This window comes from Bubalus kerabau, chromosome 6, assembly GCF_029407905.1.
Source record: "Bubalus kerabau isolate K-KA32 ecotype Philippines breed swamp buffalo chromosome 6, PCC_UOA_SB_1v2, whole genome shotgun sequence".
In the NCBI taxonomy this organism is placed as follows: Eukaryota; Metazoa; Chordata; class Mammalia; order Artiodactyla; family Bovidae; genus Bubalus; species Bubalus kerabau.
In genome coordinates, this window is record NC_073629.1 from 50,657,865 (window position 1) to 50,679,033 (window position 21,169).

The 21,169-nt window shown below is 43.5% G+C and overlaps 1 protein-coding gene across 9 annotated transcripts in view; it reads left to right on the forward strand.

Moving 5' to 3' along the window:
* BCAR3 (BCAR3 adaptor protein, NSP family member) overlaps positions 1-21,169 on the forward strand; it is a 256,592-nt gene that overhangs the window by 136,715 nt on the left and 98,708 nt on the right. For all 9 annotated transcript variants that reach the window (XM_055585078.1, XM_055585079.1, XM_055585075.1 and 6 more), the window contains one exon: positions 870-1,197. In XM_055585078.1, coding sequence (XP_055441053.1) covers positions 881-1,197 — 317 coding nt within the window. In that variant the 5' untranslated portion in view covers positions 870-880. The remainder of the gene's footprint in view (positions 1-869; positions 1,198-21,169) is intronic.

Here is a 21,169-nt window from a genome sequence, read left to right on the forward strand (position 1 = left end):
GCACATTGCTTAACTCTGTTGGTGATAGGCGGGTCCCTGACCCCTCGAGGGGATGATTGGAGCCCCCACCCCATGGCTTTCCTCTCCAGCTGAGCCCACTGATGTGTGGAGGAGTGGCCCACCTCCTGAACCCTGACCATCTTCGTTAATTAGCGTACATTGATTTATTTACAAGCACCAGGTCTTCACCAGAAGGAATCTGTCCTGTCTCTCTGGGTAGCACAAGTGAGGAGCTGGGTTGAAGGCATTCTAGCAGCTAAGGAATTCCAGCCATCTTCACCTGTTCTTATTGCTTATAGGGTGGTGGGAATGCATGAGCTCATTATCTTTCCTCAGTATTCTTTTTTGTTAGTCATGCTTTTCCATCAGCTTCAGTCATCTGAAGTAATAAACTGGCTCGTGTGTCTCTAAAGGCTCTGAAATGTATTTGCCCTATTCCATTTTGGCTCAGTCAGTAAAGAATTGGCCTGCAATGTGGGAGACCCAGGTTCAGTTCCTGGATCAGGAAGATCCTCTGGAGAAGGCAATGGCAACCCACCTCAGTATTCTTGCCTGGAGAATTCCATGGACAGAGGAGCCTGGTGGGCTACAGTCCACTGGATCGCAAAGAGCTGGACACGACTGAGAGACTAACACACACACACAGATTGGTGGATCTGCTGCCAAACCAGGAGCATTCTTCTATAGGATGAAGAAGGGGATAAATAAACTTCCCATCATAGTAAATTTCACAAGTGATGTTTATCCTTTAACACTTCGTGAGCATTTTCTTTTGTTACATGATCTATTTCCATTTCCTTTTGTAAGGAGGAAGTCAGTTCTCATGGTTTTCTTAGATTTATGGCTTCACTCTCTTCTTTCCCCCTTAGACTTGAGGATCATGGCTGCGGGAAAGTTTGCAAGTCTTCCCAGAAACATGCCAGTGAATCACCAGTTCCCCCTTGCCTCGTCCATGGACCTTCTGAGCAGCAAGTCCCCTCTCGTTGAGCGTCGTGCAGATGCCTATCAAGACGTGTCTATACATGGCACCCTTCCCCGGAAGAAGAAAGGCCCTCCTCCCATCAGGTCCTGTGATAACTTCAGTCATGTGGGGACCCTCCCCCATTCCAGATCCCCACGGCACCACTCACCTCTGATCCAGGATGTCATCCAGGAGCAGCCCCTGCAAGACTGGAAAGGTGAAGCCTTCACCTTCAGGTAGCTTCTTTAATTTCACAAATGAAAATGATTTGTTTTAAAGGATTTTAAAAAAAAAAAAAGTTTTTTTTCGGAAAAATATCAAACATGCCCAAAGTAGAACAGATAGTTTAATTAACTCCCATGGACCCATCACCCAGCTTCAACAGTTATCAACTCGTGGTTGGCTGTACCCCACCCACTTTCCTGCCTCTGGTATTTGTATTATTTTCAGGCAAAGCTTTATTGTGCTCTATTATTATTTTGAAGCAAATTTCAGACTTCGTTTTATCTGTGAATATTTTGGTATATGTCTTTCAAAGATAAGGACTCTTATTTTAAAAAAACATATAGCTACAGCATAAAAAACTGTAACATCTAAAAAAAGAACCATTTCTTAATATCATCCAATTTGGATGATATTAAGTGTATTTTAAGGTCAGCTTCCTGTATCATTAAGTCCCTCAGAGGGAACCACGGTATGTTTTTTTTTTTTTTTTTTTGCCTCAGATTATGAACTGCATCCATCCATTTCTATAGAGATGCCAGGATTTCTATAATTAGGATGTCTATAATTGTATAGGCGTCCCCATTATCCAGAGCATGCCTATGAAACCTTCCATAAGCTGAGATGATGTGAGGAAGTAGTTCCCCTAGGACACATCATACTATAAATGGATGCATAACATAAATGGAGATAAAGCACAGATGCTCACGCACAGCTCAGGGCCAGGGCGACTTGATGCTGCGACGCTGCATGTAGTTCTGGAGGGAACTTGGTGCTGCCCCTCTCTGCTCTGCGTGTGCACCGCCTGTGCAGCAGCTTCCAGAAAACAGACACTCAACGCTATTTTAGCATTTCACCTTTTTCCACAAAAGCAAAATTCCCGTTCAGACTTCTGTTAGTGAAATCAAGTCCCAATGTAGGTCATTTTGTAAAAGCAAAGTAGTGTCAAGCACACTTTCAAAAAGCGGGGATACCTGTGTTTAGCTGTCAACAAGCTGAAATAAAATCTTGTTTGGTTTTGGATCCATCATCAAGTCAGCTTCAGAATACTTTAGAACAGGAATTGCTGTCTTCTTCTGTCCACCAGGGACCTGGGTAAATAAGACTCATGGTCGTAAAGGCTTTTTCTCTGGGTCTGAAATGGACCTAGTTGTGACCCTGCTTGTGGAGCTGGTTTAGAACCGCTGCACCCCTTTTTCTGTTGAGCAAGGCCAGCAGCCTGTGATGCTGTTGGGTAAGCAGGGGGATGGTTTCTTCCGCTGTATCTCCTTACATCGCTCTCTCTGTGCAGCCCTGTAGTACGGAAGGCCGCTTTGGTCCTAGCTCATTTATTTGTTCAATACCTGTATATTGAACACCTGTGTTAGTTAGAATATGCTGATTTTGTAAGCACTGTTGCTTCACCAGGAAAATTCTGCCCATATCCTCTAAGTATCTTAACTAAAGGGCTGGTCTGACATAGATGACAGCTTCAATCATTTCATTGCCCTTTCAAATCATTGCCCTTTTACAGGGTGGGGAAACATGTGCCCTGACAGGATAGCAGTGGAACATGAGAAATGGTGTCCTCCCAGAGCAAACATTGTAGTGAAGGATCCAGATGATAAATACAAGTAAATAAACAAGACAATGGCAGGCTATAGTCAGTGATATAGAGGAAATAGTAATATGCTGGAGATTTATTGGGGTTATATTTTTTTATAGAGTGGACAGTCTCTGAGGAGAAGAGTCAGTGGAAGGCTGTCCTGGCATAGGAAGAACAAGTGCAAGGAACCAGGGGTGGGAACATGTTTGAAAAACCCAAAACAAGCTAGGGTGACCTGTGGCTGGAGTGTGGCATGTTGAGAGACAAATAGTACACGTGTTGGGAAAGGCCTAGGCAGGCAAGAGTTCAGAATGAGTTGTATAATTGCAATATTACAGGAGAAGATGAGTGGAAGCCCAGATAGTCTCTGGAGAAAGCACTGGAGAGTCTGCAGGGTTTCTGACATCAGACCACACAGCTTCCCAGGGCGTTCTGGGCATCAGGTGGTTCTGCTCTGCGGAGTCCAGGTGGGTGGCCTGCTGATGACAGGTGTACGTGGAAGCACATGTGCACAGTAATGTTGATATCTCATGATGGGCACCTCATGCACTGCCATGCAGAAGCAGAGTCATTACTGCCCTGTCTTAGGGAGGCTATGAGGCAGTGAAGGAAAATAACTTCCAGCTAGCCAGAATTAAGCCCAGGCTGGACTCATGGAGTCAGAACCTGCTTATTACCTGGCTTCCTGTGGCCACTTTTTATTCATTAAGTTAAACTCTATATTGAGCTAGATATCCATGGGCTACCACATGGAGATGGTTCACAAAGTCCAGGCTAGGTGTCTACTCTTACCAGGGGGATCTCCCAGGGGCCAGGGGTAGTAATGGAGTCACCCTTTGTAGCTTGAGGAAGTTCTCAATAAACTCCTGAGGCCCAGGCTGTCAACCTGCCAGCAGTTCAAACCTTTTTAACTGGAAAACTAACTTGGACGTAGATCAGATCTTAGATCTTATCGGAGGTGGACTCAAGTCATGAGTTTAAAGTCCAGGCTGTGGAAGACTTAACAAGTGCTGCTGGTTTAGGTTTGTTTCTGATTCAGAATTACGTTCATCCAAATTCATGTTTTTTCCCCTTAACTTAAAATACCTTATTGTTAAAGGTCAGCACAGGAAGTAAATGCACATCCTTCAAAATTATGCTGAGTGTCAAAGGATCTAAAGTCCTCTTCCCCCACTCTGCAGCCTTATTGTTAATGTATTTTGTTTACCTGACACATCTTAAAAATATCCTGAGTTGTTCTCAGTTTTGAGGACTTCAAAGCACCTTATATTCTTTTTTTTTCCCTCCCTAAATCCTTTTAAGTATTCCTAATAAGATTATGAGCTGCCTCAGTTACTTTTTGGAACAAGTCAAAGTGTCAACAAGTAACATTTTGTGAAAGTGAAAAGCTGGGGACAGGCTGTTTGAATGAGAACCTGAGCCTCTAGAGTGGGAAGTGTGACCAAGGTGCTAGACAGAATTACCTCCAGAGAGAAACAGCATTTCTGTTCCTAACTCGGCTCTGACAGCCCGGCAGAGCTGTGAGACCCACCACCCTGGTTCACTCACCACTGGAAGCTGGGAGCTGTGTGTGTTTTAGAGTTTTGAATCCCTGACTCTAGGGACCTAAGACTAGTTAGGTCTACCTTTAACAGGATTATTGGTTTCTTTTTTTTTTTTTTTTTTTTTTGCCTTGTTTCAGATAAACTCTTTTGGCCTTATTTCTTTTCAGAGTGAATTCAGGAGTTAACTTCAGCTAAGAGTAGCTGAAGTTCAACTCTCCCAGATGTCAAGCCTGCAAGCCTTCCATTCCATTGCACTTGGGGTTGGCATGACGATGGTGGGGCCATCTTGGGGAGTGCCCCCCCGCAGCTGCTCATGTGGGCCCACCTATACTCAGAGGGAAGCGCTCCAGATAGCACCTCCTTGTCTTGTGAAATATTCTAAGTTGCAAGTTTGCTGTTTTTCCAACAAATTTGTTTACTTTATTAATCACTAAAAAGTCACCTTTATGGTTGAATATTAAGTAAATATCAACCCTGTGGAAGGCCCCAGGCAAAGCAGAGGAAGTCTTCCTTTTGACCTAACAATTTGCATTAGTAAGCAGTCATATAAACATGTGTCATATTCACATGGATTATTATTCCCTTACATTTTATAGTTATAAAATATCTTCCTGTTCATAAGTTATCTTGTTTGAACACCATAACCCTATGTGACAGCAGATTTCATCATTAGCAGCAGCATCAGGTTGTCATCAATACAGCTGAATAAATGGTTCAGAGATTGAATGGTTGAGGCACCTAAGATTAGACCCTCATGTGTGACTGAGCTAGGATTAGGACTCAATAACTATCATAGGGCCTTCCCCAGACACTGTGCTCTGTAGCCTTGCAAGAAGGCTGGCTCTGCTGTGGGCATCTCTGAGTTATCTTCTCGCATGAACGCTTCAGTCCCCAGGGTCTGACTGCAGCGTCTCAGACACCCCCCTTGAGGAGCTAGAGCCTTGGCCGCCAAGAGCAGGCAGAAGGCAGGCCTGGAAGGGGAACTGGTCTCCTCGTTCCGAAACCCGTATCTCTTGGCTCTGTTGTTGTCTTGGCTGCCCTTGGATATACTTGTGGTTTGAAAAGGAGCCAAAGTGAGGAGCTCAACGCTCTTAAACCTGCTGCTTGATGTCACAAAAGGAGCCTTTGTTCTACAGGCTGAGCAAGGCTTCTCTGAGCAGTCTGCAGATGGGATTTCCTCTTGACATTAGCGTTGTTTGGCTGGTGTCCCTTGGGTTCATCCATCTTCAAGGATGAATTTTTATTTCAATCTGGGACCTTCTTGGGCTGAGAGGAGACTGGTTCCTGATATGAGAGGTCTGCATTGCTGGGATAGGTGAAGAGTCAGCGCTTGGAGTCCACTGTCGGTCCTCTCCCTGCCCATGGGTACGTGGAGGCGCACATTCCTGGGAACAGCTGCTGAGAGCGTAATTCCTTCTACCCTCTGTGCTGTGGGAGCATGTGGCTGGACAATGCGGTGTTTCATTAATCTGCATGAGTGGAGCTGACTGACTAGTCACAAGTGTTTTAACTAATGGGGGCCAGAAAGTCTGCAGAATTATTCCAAGTTAAAATCCCATATCGTTTCCCAGGCAGTTAAGTAACCTTCTGTGTCATAGTGTCAGCTCTTCAAATTTGAAGCTGAAGTGTTAAGACACAGGCTCTGTACAGAAGACCCTTCTCCAAACACTAATTCTAGGCTGTGACGGTACTGTCATCTGAAAAATTGTTTCCACAGCCACCAAGTTCTAGAACTATTGATTTATGGTCCCCCAGACATGCAAATAAAGTAGTCTTTAGCACAGCGTTAATCAGAAGGATCTACTATTTGAAGGTCCGCACGCAAGCATCTGCTCAGTTTATACATGGGCATGTCTGCTGTCTACCAATTGGAAGCTCTTTGGGCACAGAGAAAAAGTTGGGTTTAGATTTGAAGAAAGGCTATTTAATATGAATAAATTCTTTTTAGGAGAAGGTGCATTTATTGAGTTAGCAGAGTGGCAATGGTGTAACAGCCAAGAATGTCTCCAGAAAGTAATAACCCATGCATTGAATTTTTATTTTTAAATTTTGAAGTTAAGTTTTATGAACAGTTTGAAATGCCCCTTGGTGTTTAAGTGCAGCTGTTGCGGATGGGTTAGTGAATTCCAAGCCATGGTGCACGTCCAGGTCCTGGTGGCCCCTGGTGTGCGGAGGCCAGGAGCAGCTGGGTCAGAGGTGAGCTCAGCCCCTGCTGGGCATCTGGTACCAACCCAGGGTTGGGGGAGCCCAGAGAATGGGGAATGCCTGCAGGCCCACCAGCTGCCTGACAGTGTCCTAAATCTTCTACCCACAGGGATGGTTTCAACCTAAAGGCTGGGATCTGTGCATTCTCAGCTGTTCTGGGGGAAAACTGAAGTACTTTTTTTTTTTTTTAACTGATTGCAAACCACAACCAAGAAAATGATCAGACTTACACAAAACCGTCCTTGTTAAGTAGAGCTGTTCAACATCTTCTTTCCTCCCCCAGCCCCCCCAACAAATCTGCTTTAAATTCCTGTTTATTGAGGCCTCCTGCACATTATTTGAGCAAAAGTCAGGTTTGTCAGTCTTCTGTGAGTCAGAAACTCTGAGTTTTTCACACCCCTCAGGATAGGTTGAAGCACACTGTAGACAGAAGATGCTCTGCAGTTACAGATGACTCGTGTTCGTATCACGAGTGGATTGGGGAGCCATCCCAGCCAGGCCCGGAGGTGGGAGCTGGAGAAGTTGCTTTTGCTGTTTAGGAGATCCCTTCGTGGGGACTGGACTGGAGCCACAGGAGTGATAAGCCCTCCGGCCACCTCCAGCCACAGCCACCCTTCTGCTCACAGCTTTCTTATGCTGTCACCACCCAGTCTGTCTCTTAGAGGCTAGCTGCAGGATTGCCTACAGAATTTCAAGCTTTGTTTCCTCCAAGGCCCCAACACTGAGGGTGTTCCTGGTTTTGGACTGTGCTGTTATTTACAAATTATAGAAGTCTGAGAAACCTTCCGTGTTGACCCAGCCTTTATGTCTGTGGTTCCAGAATCACTTGCAAAAGTAGTCAGAGGTGGACAGAGAGAACGCGAGTCATGTAATCCAGGAGGTCTCAGTTTATCCACTACTAGGTGTGTGAACTAGGACGGGTTCTAAACTATAAACTGAGGGTGAGCATAATGCTTCCGAGGGGTGCTGTGAAGATTCACTGGTCACTAAACTTGCAAGTTCCACTGAATGGCATGGCTCTGACTTCCACTCTTAAGCCTGGTTCTGCCTTCTGGGAGTCTGGGTAGAACAGGTCATGTCCTTGCTCTCACTTCCACCTGATCATAGCAGCTTATTCTTCTCCTGCCAACTCTGCTGGGTGACGCCTGACCTGAAGGCCACTGGGCATTTTGCTGGGATGTTGATGTAGCCGTGGATATCAAAGAAAGCAGCTAGTGACCTTGGGGTTGATTCCAGCAAACAGACTGGGTGGCTTTGTGACCTTGTGTAAGTTACTTCATCTTTCTGACCTCCACATCCTCAAAGGGTGGCTTGGGGGTCAAATACAACCCCACATGAAGGCACCTAGCTCAGGACCTGGCATGGAGCAGGGGCTTAGATGTTGGTTTCCGCCCTTCCTTCCTCCTGGAAGTCCAAAGGCCAGAACTTGGAGGCTACTAATCCTCGTATGTAACCTGAGATCACGTTCAATGCCTGCGGGTTTCCGTGGGAGAAAGTTTCCCATGTGTTGACAGTCTGGCCGGAATCCCTCTATCTGGGTCTGCTCTAAGCGGCCCTGCAGCAGGGCATCTTGGCCACCACTCAAGCTTACAGGTCTGACAACCCCATGGCACATGGAAAATCAGCACACCATGGTACTGAGACATAGAGTCTGTCCTTGGTGAGCTGGCCCAAGCCCTTGCCTGCTTGTCCCTGTACTCAATGTCTGTGTCTTCACTGTTTCTTTGAGTATTTATTGAGTTTATTTCGTGTCAGGTATTGTGCTGGGTTCTTCCCAGGTGGCTCAGTGGTGAAGGATCCGACTGCCAATGAAGGAGATGTGGGTTTGATCCCTGGGTCGGGAAGATCCCCTGGATCAGGAAACAGCAACCCACTCCAGTATTCTTGCCTGGAGAATCCCATGGACTCAAGCCTGCCAGGCTTCTCTGTCCATGGGGCCACAGAGAGTCGGACACGACTGAGTAATTGAGCACACACGTTGTGCTGGGTACCAGGTCCCAGTGGAGCATAAAGTATAGATGTGGGCCTTGTCCTTGGGGAGTGCCCAGTTTAGGGCACTAAACTGAATGAGGAGGTACAAGGAAGGTCATATCAGAGAGCCCTGAGTTCCTTGAATTGGGGGGAGAGAAGGGTTCTCTGCAGGAGGGAACATTTGAAGATTGAATATAAAAAAACAATGTAAACTTCTTCATTAATATTTTATGTTACGATGTATTAAGATAATATTTTTGAAATATAAACTTAAAACATTATTAAAATTGAGTTCACCTCTTTCTTTTCAATGGACTACTAGGAAAGTTTACATTACATGTTTTTCACATTGCATTTCTGTTGGTTCCAGTCTAGACCTCACTAAGGAGTTTAGATTTTCTCCACAGGTCAAAGGGAAGCCTTTAAAGGGTTTTAAGCAAGGGAATAGCATGATCTGGCTCAGTTAATAGAAGACTCAGTGGAGAAGTGATTGAAGGCGAAACAGGAATTGGAGGGAGGGCAGGAGACAGTTGCAGAAGTTCAGAAAGCAGAGGGGATCTGTTCTGGGAGGGTAGTAGGGGAGATGAAAGTGGGAGGATTCAAGATCTATTTTGTAGGTAGAATCTACTGGAATTACTGAGGGTTTGATAGAGAAGGATGAGGCAGTGGGACAGTCAAGCATGGCTCAGGGAGCTGGGTGGGGGAGTGGGCCATTTACGGAGATGGGGAAGAGTGGAGAGGAACAGGGCTTTATTTGGTGATCAGGCTGCTTTTTCCCGGGAGGAGGAGGTGATGGATGGTTCGATTGCAAAGAATCGAGACTTCTGTTTTACGTGTGCTGAGTTTGAGATGTTTGCATGTCTGCTGGAGGTGTTAACCAACCAGTTGGTGTTGTGAGCCTGGAGCTATGGAGCGAGGTCTGGGCTAAAAGTTATAAAGTTAGGAGTCTGCATACAAATGATGTTAAAGCCAGAAATGGATGCCATTGGCCAGGGAGAGAGCTGTATAGAGCATAAAGAGAAGGCCCCCTAGAGCCCAGCCATGAGGAACCCAAGCACAGACCATTCTGGGGAGTCAGCATAGGAGGCTGAGTGTTCAGTGGGGAGCAGAGAAATGAGGCAGGAACCACACATGGTTGGTGTTCAAAGGAAGGTGGGGATGAGAGACAAAATTCAACAGGAAAAGATCTAATCTTTTAAGTATGTAGTAAAACAAAGCACATTTTTTCATTACTTGATTCTTTTTATAAAACGTTTTTGATTTGATTAAAGCAGACATGCCCCTGGGGCCGCCCTCCCTGTGGGCCTGTGTCAGCAGTGTGGTGATTATGCCTGCGGTTGGTTCCTTCCCTGGCGGTTCTGTGCATCCCCCAACAGCTCCGTGGACAGAGGTTACATAGACCACTGTGGTTGGTGTTCAGATTTTTGCCTGAGGGGTGAGGGCTGTTTTTCTAAGATGCCTGACCTGGAAAAGGGGCCTGGGGTGCATGTTCCTATATATGTTTGGCTGAGTGAAGTCTTTCCTTTTATTTTCTCAAAACTGTAGCACTTTGGGGCTTCCCTGACAGCTCAGTTGGTAAAGAATCTGTCTGCAATGCAGGAGACCCTGGGTCAATTCCTGGGTTGGGAAGATCCACTGGAGAAGAGGGATAGACTACCCACTCCAGTATTCTTGGGCTTCCCTTAGGGCTCAAATGGTAAAGAATCCACTTGCAATGCAGAAGACCTGGGTTCGATCCCTGGATTGGGAAGATCCCCTGGAGAAGGGAAAGGCTACCTACTCCAGTATTCTGGCCTAGAGAATTCCATGGACTGTATAGTCCACGGGGTCACAAGGAGTCAGACAGAATAAAAGTAGTACTTTTATTCTGTCTCTGAGTTAGTTGAGAAGAAACCTTTACAGACACACTCCTTTAGCAGTGAGTGGAGAAGGCAATGGCACCCCACTCCTGTACTCTTGCCTGGAAAGTCCCATGGACGGAGAAGCCTGGGGGGCTGCAGTCCGTGGGGTCGCGAAGAGTCGGACACAACTCAGCGACTTCCCTTTCACTTTTTACTTTCATGCACTGGAGAAGGAAATGGCAACCCACTCCAGTGTTCTTGCCTGCAGAATCCCAGGGACGGTGGAGCCTAGTGGGCTGCCGTCAATGGGGTCGCACAGAGTTGGACATGACTGAAGCAACTTAGCAGCAGCAGCAGCAGGGGAATGGTTGGGGGCAGGGTGGATGGGGCCAGTAGGAGTGGAGGAAGGGCAGATAGACATCAGCCAAACAAAGCATCTGCTTTTATCAAAAGTGCTGTGTTTGGGCTTAGCCAGCCTGAAGCCTGATGATTCACTGATGCCAGACCCTCTGTGCCTGCCAAGAGACATACTGGCCTTGATACGGTTTTTCTCGTTGTTACTTTATTCAGTTTGACTGACTGCTGCCAAGTTAAGATTTCAACAGTGGCTTTTAACTTAATGCTGTCCTGGAATTCTGCTGAACACAAGTTAACCCATGAGCACATCAGGTCTTTGTCAACCAGGACCACTTGGTATTAACCTTGGATTCCTGTAGAGACTAACCATAGTGTGATATGTAGGATATTTAAATGGTGCTGTTTTAACATGATTAGGGAATCTGCCTGAGGAGGCGGTTTAATTGCCATTCTTTCAGTGTATGTCATGAACACATTCATCAGGCATGGCTGTATTTTCAGATGAGATGGAAACTGACTCATAGGAGCAGGAATTGGCTGCTGAAGTGAAAGAAGCAGGAGTTTGAGAAGCAGCTGGGCCTTAGGATCTCTGGTCACCAGGACGGGAATTGTGTCTTCATGTACAGTCTACCCTGGGCTGTAGGAAGAAAGATTCCCCAAGTTGAGGGAAATGACAAAGAGAGTCTCACCGTCTGAGGCTCTGAAAGGGAAATGCATTTCAGGACAACTGACAGCAACATGCTAACCAGAGTTTGGAGGAGGAACAGGTATGTTGTGACCATCCAGGGAGCGCTCATGTTTAAGGATGTATAGGAAGGACTGTCTCCAGCCTGGACTGACCTGTGTACAGGATCCCCCAGACTGTAGCATGATGAGCCAGGGCTGATCTGATAAATTCATTCACTAGTACCCTGAGTATTTGTGTGCTGGAGACTCAAAGACAGGCCAGGGCTTTTGTCCAGTTGAGGAGCTCGTGGCCCTGGGAGCAGGGGATGCAGGTTTTGAACCATCTGAGCTCACCTGCACCTGTTCTGTCTTTGCTGCTGACCTGCCTTCCCATCCACACTTTTGCCCTCCATGTCACTCCACTAGCTCAATAAGCAATTCTACTTTTCTTGACCTCTGACTCGAACATCTTTCCAGGTATCATGTTACTTTTTCTCCTTGACCAGGTGATTGCAGGTTGTGCTTTCTAGGTAACCTTCCCTCAGAGCCTGCCTTCACTGTGCCACCACTTGCTCTGGGCTGTTCTGGCCTTGGACCCAGACTTAGGAAAGGTCGGGCCATGCAACCGAGGCCCGTATCAGAGGGTGGCTCTGGGCTGTGGAAAGAACTTGAGTGCAGAGTGAGCAGAGGATTGTAAGGAATGCTATGGGTAACAAAAAGGGCTTTCAGAAATTATGTTTGGAATAATAAAACCAAAGAGAGGGGGATGTGAGAGAAACCAAACTGCTGAGCTTCTGTTCAGCTTGCGTTTTTTCCTTTTTTTTGGTCGAGGAAATGACTTCTCTGATTGGAAAGGGTAGGATAGAGGTGAAGGAAGATAGTAGATGAGGCCGTGACAAGAGGCTCTAATGCCATCAAATAAGCTGAAGCCCCAAGGCCCCAGAAGAAAGGCTGAGACCACCAGACCAGTGCACAGCATTGGAAGCATTGGGGAAATGCTGGCATCACCAACAGTGACAGGAGAGATGAAGATAGATAAGGATTTTAGTTTCCAAAACGGAACTAGGGAGATACAATTAATCTACAAAATGGTAAGATTGACATCCATCTCAGGAAATATTCTAAAAAGGATTATTAGAACAATGATTTTTGAATACTTGGGGAAGGAAGCAACAACCAGTAGTAATTAGCAGGGCTTTGCCAAAAAGCAGGTCGGACTAGTTTCACTTTCCTTCCTGGGGTTACTTTGTTGGTAGATTAGAGGACCGTTGAGAAGGTGTATATTCAGATGTCAGTCATCAGTGATATCCTTAGGATGAAAGTGATTGCAAGCCAGATGATGGTAGAGGAAACACACTCTAGGCTGTGTCCGTAGCCCGTTTCTAGCCAACTTTAAAATATCTTTTAGACAATGATGCTGACATAAACATCATGTTGGTGGATGTTATGAATATTGGGGGAATAACTAATATGTCAGAGATAGAAGTAAGATCCAAAAAAGATCTTGGCATTTTGAAACAACAGACCAAACCTAACTAGAAGGACCGTGTGTGTGTGTGTGTGTGTGCGCACATGCGCACACGCAGAGTCACTCAGTCGTGTCCAACTCTTTGCGACCCTTTAGACTCTAGCCCGCCAGGCTCCTCAGTCCATGGGATTCTCCAGGCAAGAATACTGAAGTGGGTTGCCATTCACTTCACCAGGAGATCTTCTCAACCCAGGGATCAAACCCGAGTTTCCCGTGTCTCCCGCATTGCAGGCAAATTCTTTACCTGGTGAGCCATCGAGGAAGCCCAACTAGAAGGACTCAGGAGAGACAAAGACTTGGACTAAGTCCAAAAAACCAAAATAAATGTATAGCGTTTGGCTTAATAGCCACCTGTGAAAAAGTATTCCAGGATTTAGGTAATTGCAACCCTAGAATGAGTCAGCAGTATTCTAGGGTTGTCAAAGAAGCTAATGTGATTTTAGGAGCATTAATTGAAGTTTAATAATTGGACCAAGGGAAGTGGTTACACTTGGCTGCCCAGCTTCCATCTGGTGAACTGTTATCTCTAAACAACAGAAATAGAAGATGAATTCCTCCACTACAGAGCAGTGAGCTTCTGTCTAGATCACTCTTCTACTTTAAAGCAGAGACGTTTAATCATCAAGGCATACCCCTAAGGTTCTTTGTGTTAGTGAAAAGGAACTCCTCATGTCATGGGTTAACCCTGGGAGGAGAACAGAAAATAAGCACCAGCCTTAATCCTGTCAACTACTAGTGAGCCAGCTTTAACAAATGAAATCAAGGAGTATGTCTTGAGATGTGGGAGAGTAAATCTCATATTTATTTTGCAAGGGGATGAAACAAAATGTATTGTCTGAAATGCACATCTAGGACTGTTATAGTTCTCTGTTTTTAAAGCTACATCCCATTTTAAAGCACAATCGTATGCATATTTTATAATCAATTTCATAATTAGCTTTTATGGGTTATTTTTCTTTTTCTTTTTGGCCTCTTCTTTTTTTTAAAGATTAAAGTAGAATTGACTTACAATGTTAACAGATTGCATCCTTCTTTTAATTAGCAAAGACAGTGTGTATACTATGCCCCTGTGTGGCATGAGAAAGTAACTTAAAAATTTTTTTTTAATTTATTTTTATTTTTAATTGGAAGATAATTGCTTTACAATGTTGTGTTGGTTTCTGCCATACAACAACATGAATCAGCCAAAAGTATACATATGTCCCCTCCCTCTTGAACCTCCCTCCTACCCCTCTAGGTTGTCACAGGGCACCAGGTTGCCCTCCCTATGTCATACAGCAAATTTCCACTAGCTATCTGTTTTACATGGGGCTTCCCAGGTGGCTCAGTGGTAAAGAATCTGCCTGCTAATACAGGAGATGAGGGCTCGATCCCTGCATTGGGAAAATCCCCTGGACAAGGGAATGGCAACCCACTCCAGTATTCTTGCCTGGGAAATCCCATGGATAGAGGAGCCTTGGTGCGCTACAGTCCATACAATCTCTAAGAGGAGCCTGGTGGGCTACAGTCCATGGAGTCACAAAGAGTTGGACACAGCTGAGTATGTACTAATGGTAGTTTCATTCCTAGTTTTTTAAGAAATCTCCATGCTATGCTATGCTAAGTCACTTCAGTCGTGTCCGACTCTGTGTGACCCCATAGACGGCAGCCCACCAGGCTCCCCCGTCCCTGGGATTCTCCAGGCAAGAACACTGGAGTGGGCTGCCATTTCCTTCTCCAGTGCATGAAAGTGAAAAGTGAAAGTGAAGTCGCTCAGTTGCATCCGACTCTTAGCGACCCCATGGATTGCAGCCTAACAGGCTCCTCCTTCCATGGGATTTTCCAAGCAGGAGTACTGGAGTGGGGTGCCATTGACTGTTCTCCATAGTGACTGTATCAGTTTACATTCCCACAACTGTGCAATAAGGTTCCTTTTCTCCACATCCTGTCTAGCATTTATTGTTTCCAGGGTTTTTGCTGATGGCCATTCTGACCAGTGCGAGATGGTACTTCATTGTAGTTTTGCCTTACATTTCCTTAATAATGAGCGATGTTGATCATATATTCCTGTGTTTATTGGCCATCTGTATGTCTTCTTTGGAGAAATGTCTACTTAGGCCTTCTGCCCATTTTTTGATTGGGTTGTTTGTTTTTCTGATATTGAGCTGCATGGGCTGCTTGTATATTTTGGAGATTAATCATTTGTCTGTTGCTTCGTTTGTAATTATTTTCTCCCATTCCAAAGGTCGCTTTTTTTTCATCTGGTGTATAGTTTCCTTTGCTGTGTTTTTAAATTTAATTAGGATAAAGTAACTCGTTATTGCAACTTTAATGTGATTCCCAGTATCAGTGGAGAAACTGTCCATCTAACTACACACTAGCTCATGTTTTTCCAAGTGATGTCATTTCTCCACTCACCAGGCCAGTCCTGTTTTAAGCATCTAGTTCTTCACTTTCCCATAAACAGTTGGAAATGACCTTGTGGTCCACTCAGTCCTCTTGGTTATCTGCCTGGTTAACCTCCTCTCTGGCATTTCAAATGTGTCCAGAGAGATTCATTTGCAGCTGAAGCAGCCAGCTTTTCAAGACCACTTTGAAAATATCTAGTCTCAGAGGGGCTGGGGAGCTAGGTGCTGGCCGGACAGCAGTGACCTTCCACTGCTAAGGGAGTTCTGTCTGCGGCCATCACCGCTCGGTCACAGGCCTGTGGCTATATTATCTCCTTCATGAGGAGGCCCGTCAGTCCAAGAATAACATTTCTCTCATGTTCCCTCTCTCTCTCCAATGTTATTCTTCCCTTGATGAACCCATGGAGTGTGGTGGGAAGGGTTAGAGTCTAGATCTGCTGCATAGTGGAGAGAACACACACACACACACACACACAGCACTCATACTCATTCATTCAAACCAGCATGGATTGAGCAGCTGTACTCTGGGGCTACAGAGGTGAATAAAATAAAATATGGTCCCTATTCTCAGTGAGATCATAGTCCAGTAAGGGAAATAAACAGGTGTATATATATTGTATTGAATTATTATTTGTTATAGTAAAGTTTTATATTAACAAATAATTATAATTCAATATAATACATGTACTCCTTTATATGTTTTATAATGCATAGAAAATAAGTGCCGATGAGATGTTATTAATTCTGTGAGTTGGTGGTGGGGAGGGAGGAAGGGGAAAGAGTGGTCAGAGAAGATGGAAATGAGTAAAAAGATGATGGGGACTCTGTAGACTTCTTGGTTCAGGGAATTCCAAATAGTTTGGATTTGTTGGAGCGTAAGGAGCATGGTGAGGAGATGAGGCTGGTGAGATGGACAAGGCCTTCGAATCGTGGATAGCGTCTAATAAAATATAAGATGAGAACGCTATACTCTCCGACATCAATCTTACCTGAAAGAACATGGGTTTAGTCAGGAATATTGGCCAATGGAAGCAAAATCTTAATAGATTCAAAGCCTCTTGCTATCTCTTCCTCCCCGCAACAGCTCCCCAAGGTGTTGAGATGTTGATAGAACTTCATGCTAGAGGACAGAGTGACTGAGGGCTCTAAGTTCCAAGGCCATGTCCACATGCACGTAGGCTGAGGTTGCCAACAAAGGGCAAACTTCCTCCCAACTATTGGGTTCACCTTTCCTGCTTGTCGATGTGCCCTTGTACATGGGTTGGTTAAGGATGGTAAACCAGTAGTCCCCTAGGCTGCAGTGTTGGTCCTCTTTGGCAGCATGCTACATGTGAAGAAGCCCATTGGTCACACTCGTCTTAAGTCTCTTTGTATTGCAGTTCAGTTAAATGTTCTAGGAATGAGGTCATTTGTGGTAAATGGATACCCGCAAGCTAGAATGTATAAACCTCCTAGTCCCTCACCTCAGTAAGTTTTGAGTTGATGATTTTTGCAGTGCCTTCATATCTGGGAACCGCGCTTTACTTGGCAGCTTTGTATAGATTCTTTGTGTGTTCTACAGTCATCATTTGTGAATCATGACAGTTTTCTTCTACCTTTTCCACTTCTTATACTTCTTATTTCTTTTGCTTATTTAAATGCGCTGACTAGGACCTCCCGGACAGTGCATGGAAGCAGTAATAGGGGGCATCCTTATCTTGTTTCTGATTGATTGATTGGTTTTAGTAATGATTCTAATACTTCACCATTAAGAATGAGGTTTTTACCAGATATATTTGTTCTTTTTTATTTCTAGTTTGTGATGAGTTAGCTTTTTCATTGCTGAGATCATGAAAAATTGGTGGTATTTTTTTAAATCCTCTTCTTCCCCCCATTAATTAGAAGCCCCAAATGATTTTTCCTTTAATCTGTTAATGTGGTGAATAGATTTTCTCAAGTTAAACGGACTCTGTATTCCAGGAGTCAACCCAGTTTGATTATATTTTTATACATTTTTGGATTCTTAAATTAGGTTTGTCAATATTTTAGGATTTTTTTTTGTATCTCTTCATGTGTAAGATTAACCTATACTTTTTCTTTCTTTTATTAACCTGGTGTCCTTTAGTATCAAAATTATATCTTCTTCTTCAAATTTCTTGAGTTTATAATTTTCATAGTAATAAATTCCAAAGTTTGGCAGAACTTCCTGGTTAGAAAAACCATCTAGATCTGTAGCTGTTGAACAACTGACTCAATTTTTTAATTGTTATAGATAGGACTCTTCAGGTTTTCTGTTTGAGTCTATTTTAGTATTATTTTTCCAGGAATTTGTTTTTTTCCTAAGCCTTCAAATTTATTGGTATACAGATGTTCATAGTGTTCTCTTACTGTGCTCTCTTGTATCTGTGATTATGTGCTGCGTGTGCTCAGTCGCTCAGTCATGTCCACCTCTTTGTGACCCCAAGGCCTGTAGCCCGCCAGGTTCCTCCTCTGATTTTTCCCGTAAGAATACTGGAGTGAGTTGCCATTTCCTCCTCCAGGGGATCTTCCTGACCCGGGATCTCTGATTATACCCCCACTTTATTTCTCTGCTGTTTCGTGCCTTCTCTCATTCTCCCCCCTAGATTATATCTGTCAGAGGTTTATTTTATTAGGCTCCTGAAGAACCAGGCTTCATCTGTTGCTCCCTTACTGTATCGTTTTTTTTTTTTAATTTCTGCATTTTAAAAATCTTTAGTCTATTTTTTAAATGTTTGTTCTGTTCTCTTAAGCTAGAAACAGTTAATTTCAGTCTTCTCTAAAAGTAAGCATTTAAGGCTCTAGTCTCCTAGACTCCTGCAAATAACCACTTTGATTGTGTCCTACATGTGCTATATCCTACATTGTGCAAATCTGTCTTGAGTTTAATCTGGTTAACAGTTGCCATGCTTGGTCATACATTTGGGTTTATAGCTACCTCTTATTCTGTGTGTCTGTACTGTTCATACATTTTTCTAAACTATGGTCATTTTTTTAACTGCCTTATTTTGAATTGTCTTAAAAAAAAAAAAAACCTCTATTCCTATTCATTTAATGGTTAGTTTAAAAATACCTTTAAATGACTTTATACAACAAAATAGAGTAAAACAATACCTTTCCTTCTTCTCGAGCAATGCAGGATTTAGAACATGCGCTTCGGGCACCTTCCTCTTGGCTCCTATGTCAATGTTGCCCTGTGTTTTAGTTTGTCTTTTAAAATTGTAGTTAGTTACACATACCATCGGAGAAGGCAATGGCACCCCACTCCAGTACTCTTGCCTGGAAAACCCCATGGACGGAGGAGCCTGGTGGGCTGCAGTCCATGGGGTCGCTAAGAGTCGGACACGACTGAGCGACTTCACTTTCACTTTTCACTTTCATGCACTGGAGAAGGAAATGGCAGCCCACTCCAGTGTTCTTGCCTGGAGAATCTCAGGGACGGTGGAGCCTGATGGGCTGCCGTCTATGGGATCTCACAGAGTCGGACACGACTGAAGCGACTTAGCAGCAGCAGCAGCACACATACCATAAAATTTACCTTCTTAACCATTTTTAAGTGCACGGTTCAGTAACGTTAAGTACATTCACATTGTTATACAACCAGTCTCCAGAATTCTCTTCAGCTTGCAAAGCTGAAAATCTGCACCCATTAAACAACAACTCCCCATTCCCTGCCCCCCGCACACCCTCCCCTGCCCCTGGCCACCACAATTCTACTTTCTGACTCTATGATTTTGACTACTCTGGGTACCTCATATAAGTGACATCCTTATGGCTATTTGTCTTTTGTGCCTGGCGTATTTCACCTACCATATTGTCCTTAAGGTTCTTCTGTATGCTAGCATATGTCAGAATTTTCTTCCTTTTTGAGGCCAGATGATATTCCATGGTATAGATCACATTGTGTATATAGCACATTTTGTTTATCCATTTATCTGTTGATGGACAGTTGGGTTACCCACCTTTCAGCTTCTGTGAATAATACTGCTATAAATGTGCACAAATATCTCTTCAAAATCCTTGCTTTCAATTTTGGGGGTATATATTCAGAACATAAATTGCTGGATTGTATGGGAATTCTACTTTTACATTTTGAAGAGCCAACATACCGTTTTCCACAGCAGCTGTACCCTTTTACATTCCCACCAACAGTGCACAGGGTTCGTTTCTCCACATTCTTACCAACGCTTGATTGTCCGTGTTTTAACTCCACGGATTAGACATTGTCTTGTTTTCACCATGAGTGCTGTTTTAGAGTTGCCTGTGTATTTACCAGTTTCTCTGTGCATCGTTCAGTCTTAGACCCTAAGTTTTCCTTCTGGCATACTTTTCCTGCTTCACTGAAGGGTATTCTCTACTTTTATTTGTCTCTGATTGTCTTTATTCACCCTTGTTCTCGTAGTTTTCTGGGCAAGAAATTTTGTGCTCCTCACTTTCCCTTTTGGCTGCTGAAAATCTCCTGTCGGTCTAATTGTCATGGCTGTCAGGGCAACCTTTCTTTGCTCTTCTGCTGCTTTTAAGATCTTCTCTTTGTTTTTGGTAGTCTGTAACTTCCTTAAAATGTGTTTATTTTTGTTTTATACTGCTTAGGACTCATGGGATGCCTGAATTTAATAATTAGTATTTTTCATTAACTTTGAAGGTTTCCCATCATTATTTGACTGTTGCTTTTTGCCTTTTTCTATTCTCTCTTTCTAGAGTTCTGGTTAAATATAAGTAAACCTTTTCATTCTACCTTCTGTATCTCTTTTATATTTTCCCTGACTCTTTCTCTGCTGTGTTTTGTATAATTTATTTATTTATTTTAATTCATAAATATTTTCTCTAGTAATGTCTGGCTTATTTATAAGATTATTTTTATATTTATATCTAGATGTTGTGATCAACTTTTTAAAATTTCTAGATGTTAGATTATTTTTGTATCTGCCTGTTTATTCTTAAGTCACATTTTTTATTCCATCTTTTTAAAAAACTTATCATGCATCATTATTTTATAGCTTACCTCTGAAATCCCAATATCTGAATTCTTTAGGGATCTCAATCTGTTGTCATTTCTGCTCATTTTGGAGATTGTCATTGGGGCTTATTTTCTGGTGTATGTAATTATTTCTAAAAGGGAGTTTATATTTAACCAAACTTGTGGATATCCTGTGTAGCTTTCTGTTGATGATGTTTTCCTCCAGAAAGCACTTTTACATTGTTCCCTGACACTAACCCAGACACTTTAATATTTTGCTCAGTTTTGGATTCTCTATTAAAGCAGGTCATATAAATTTGCATCCCAAAGGATGACTTGTGGTTTACACATTCTTAGGGGAGACTATTACTACTGCTATTGTTTCCATCAGAATCTGTGGTGGAGATAGCAGCTGTCCTTGGTTTCCTTTGCTGGAACATGTTTTCGTCTTGTGTTGTATTTAGCACATTTCTTCTGTAGTGGGTGGTGTAGTCCTGGTCCGATTGTTCTAGCATTATGCAGGGAACTAACTTCAGAGTTAGTTGCTCAGTCTGGCCGACCCAGGGCTTAGCCTCCCTGCTTTCCTCCTTAGCTTTTTGTTGTTCACATTTTGTGTTCTTAATTTGTTCTCTTTTTGTATCTGTTTTATATATATGTCTGTGTTTCCTGAGACTTTCCCTTTCTTGTGACTTCAACAATATATTTGAAAATACATTTTTAATTTGATTATCATTTAGATTTGAGACTACCTGGTCTGCCAGGTTAAGCAAATGAAGGTCCCAGGGTGGAACTTTCTATTTTTCTGAGTCTTTATTTGTATATAAGGTGGTTAATTGTGCATTATATGTTCATTTGTCCTTGCCCTTGTTTATTTATTAATTGGCTGCTATGTGACAAATACTTTGGTACGTGATTAGTATACATTAATGAGCAAGACAGAAGTAGCCT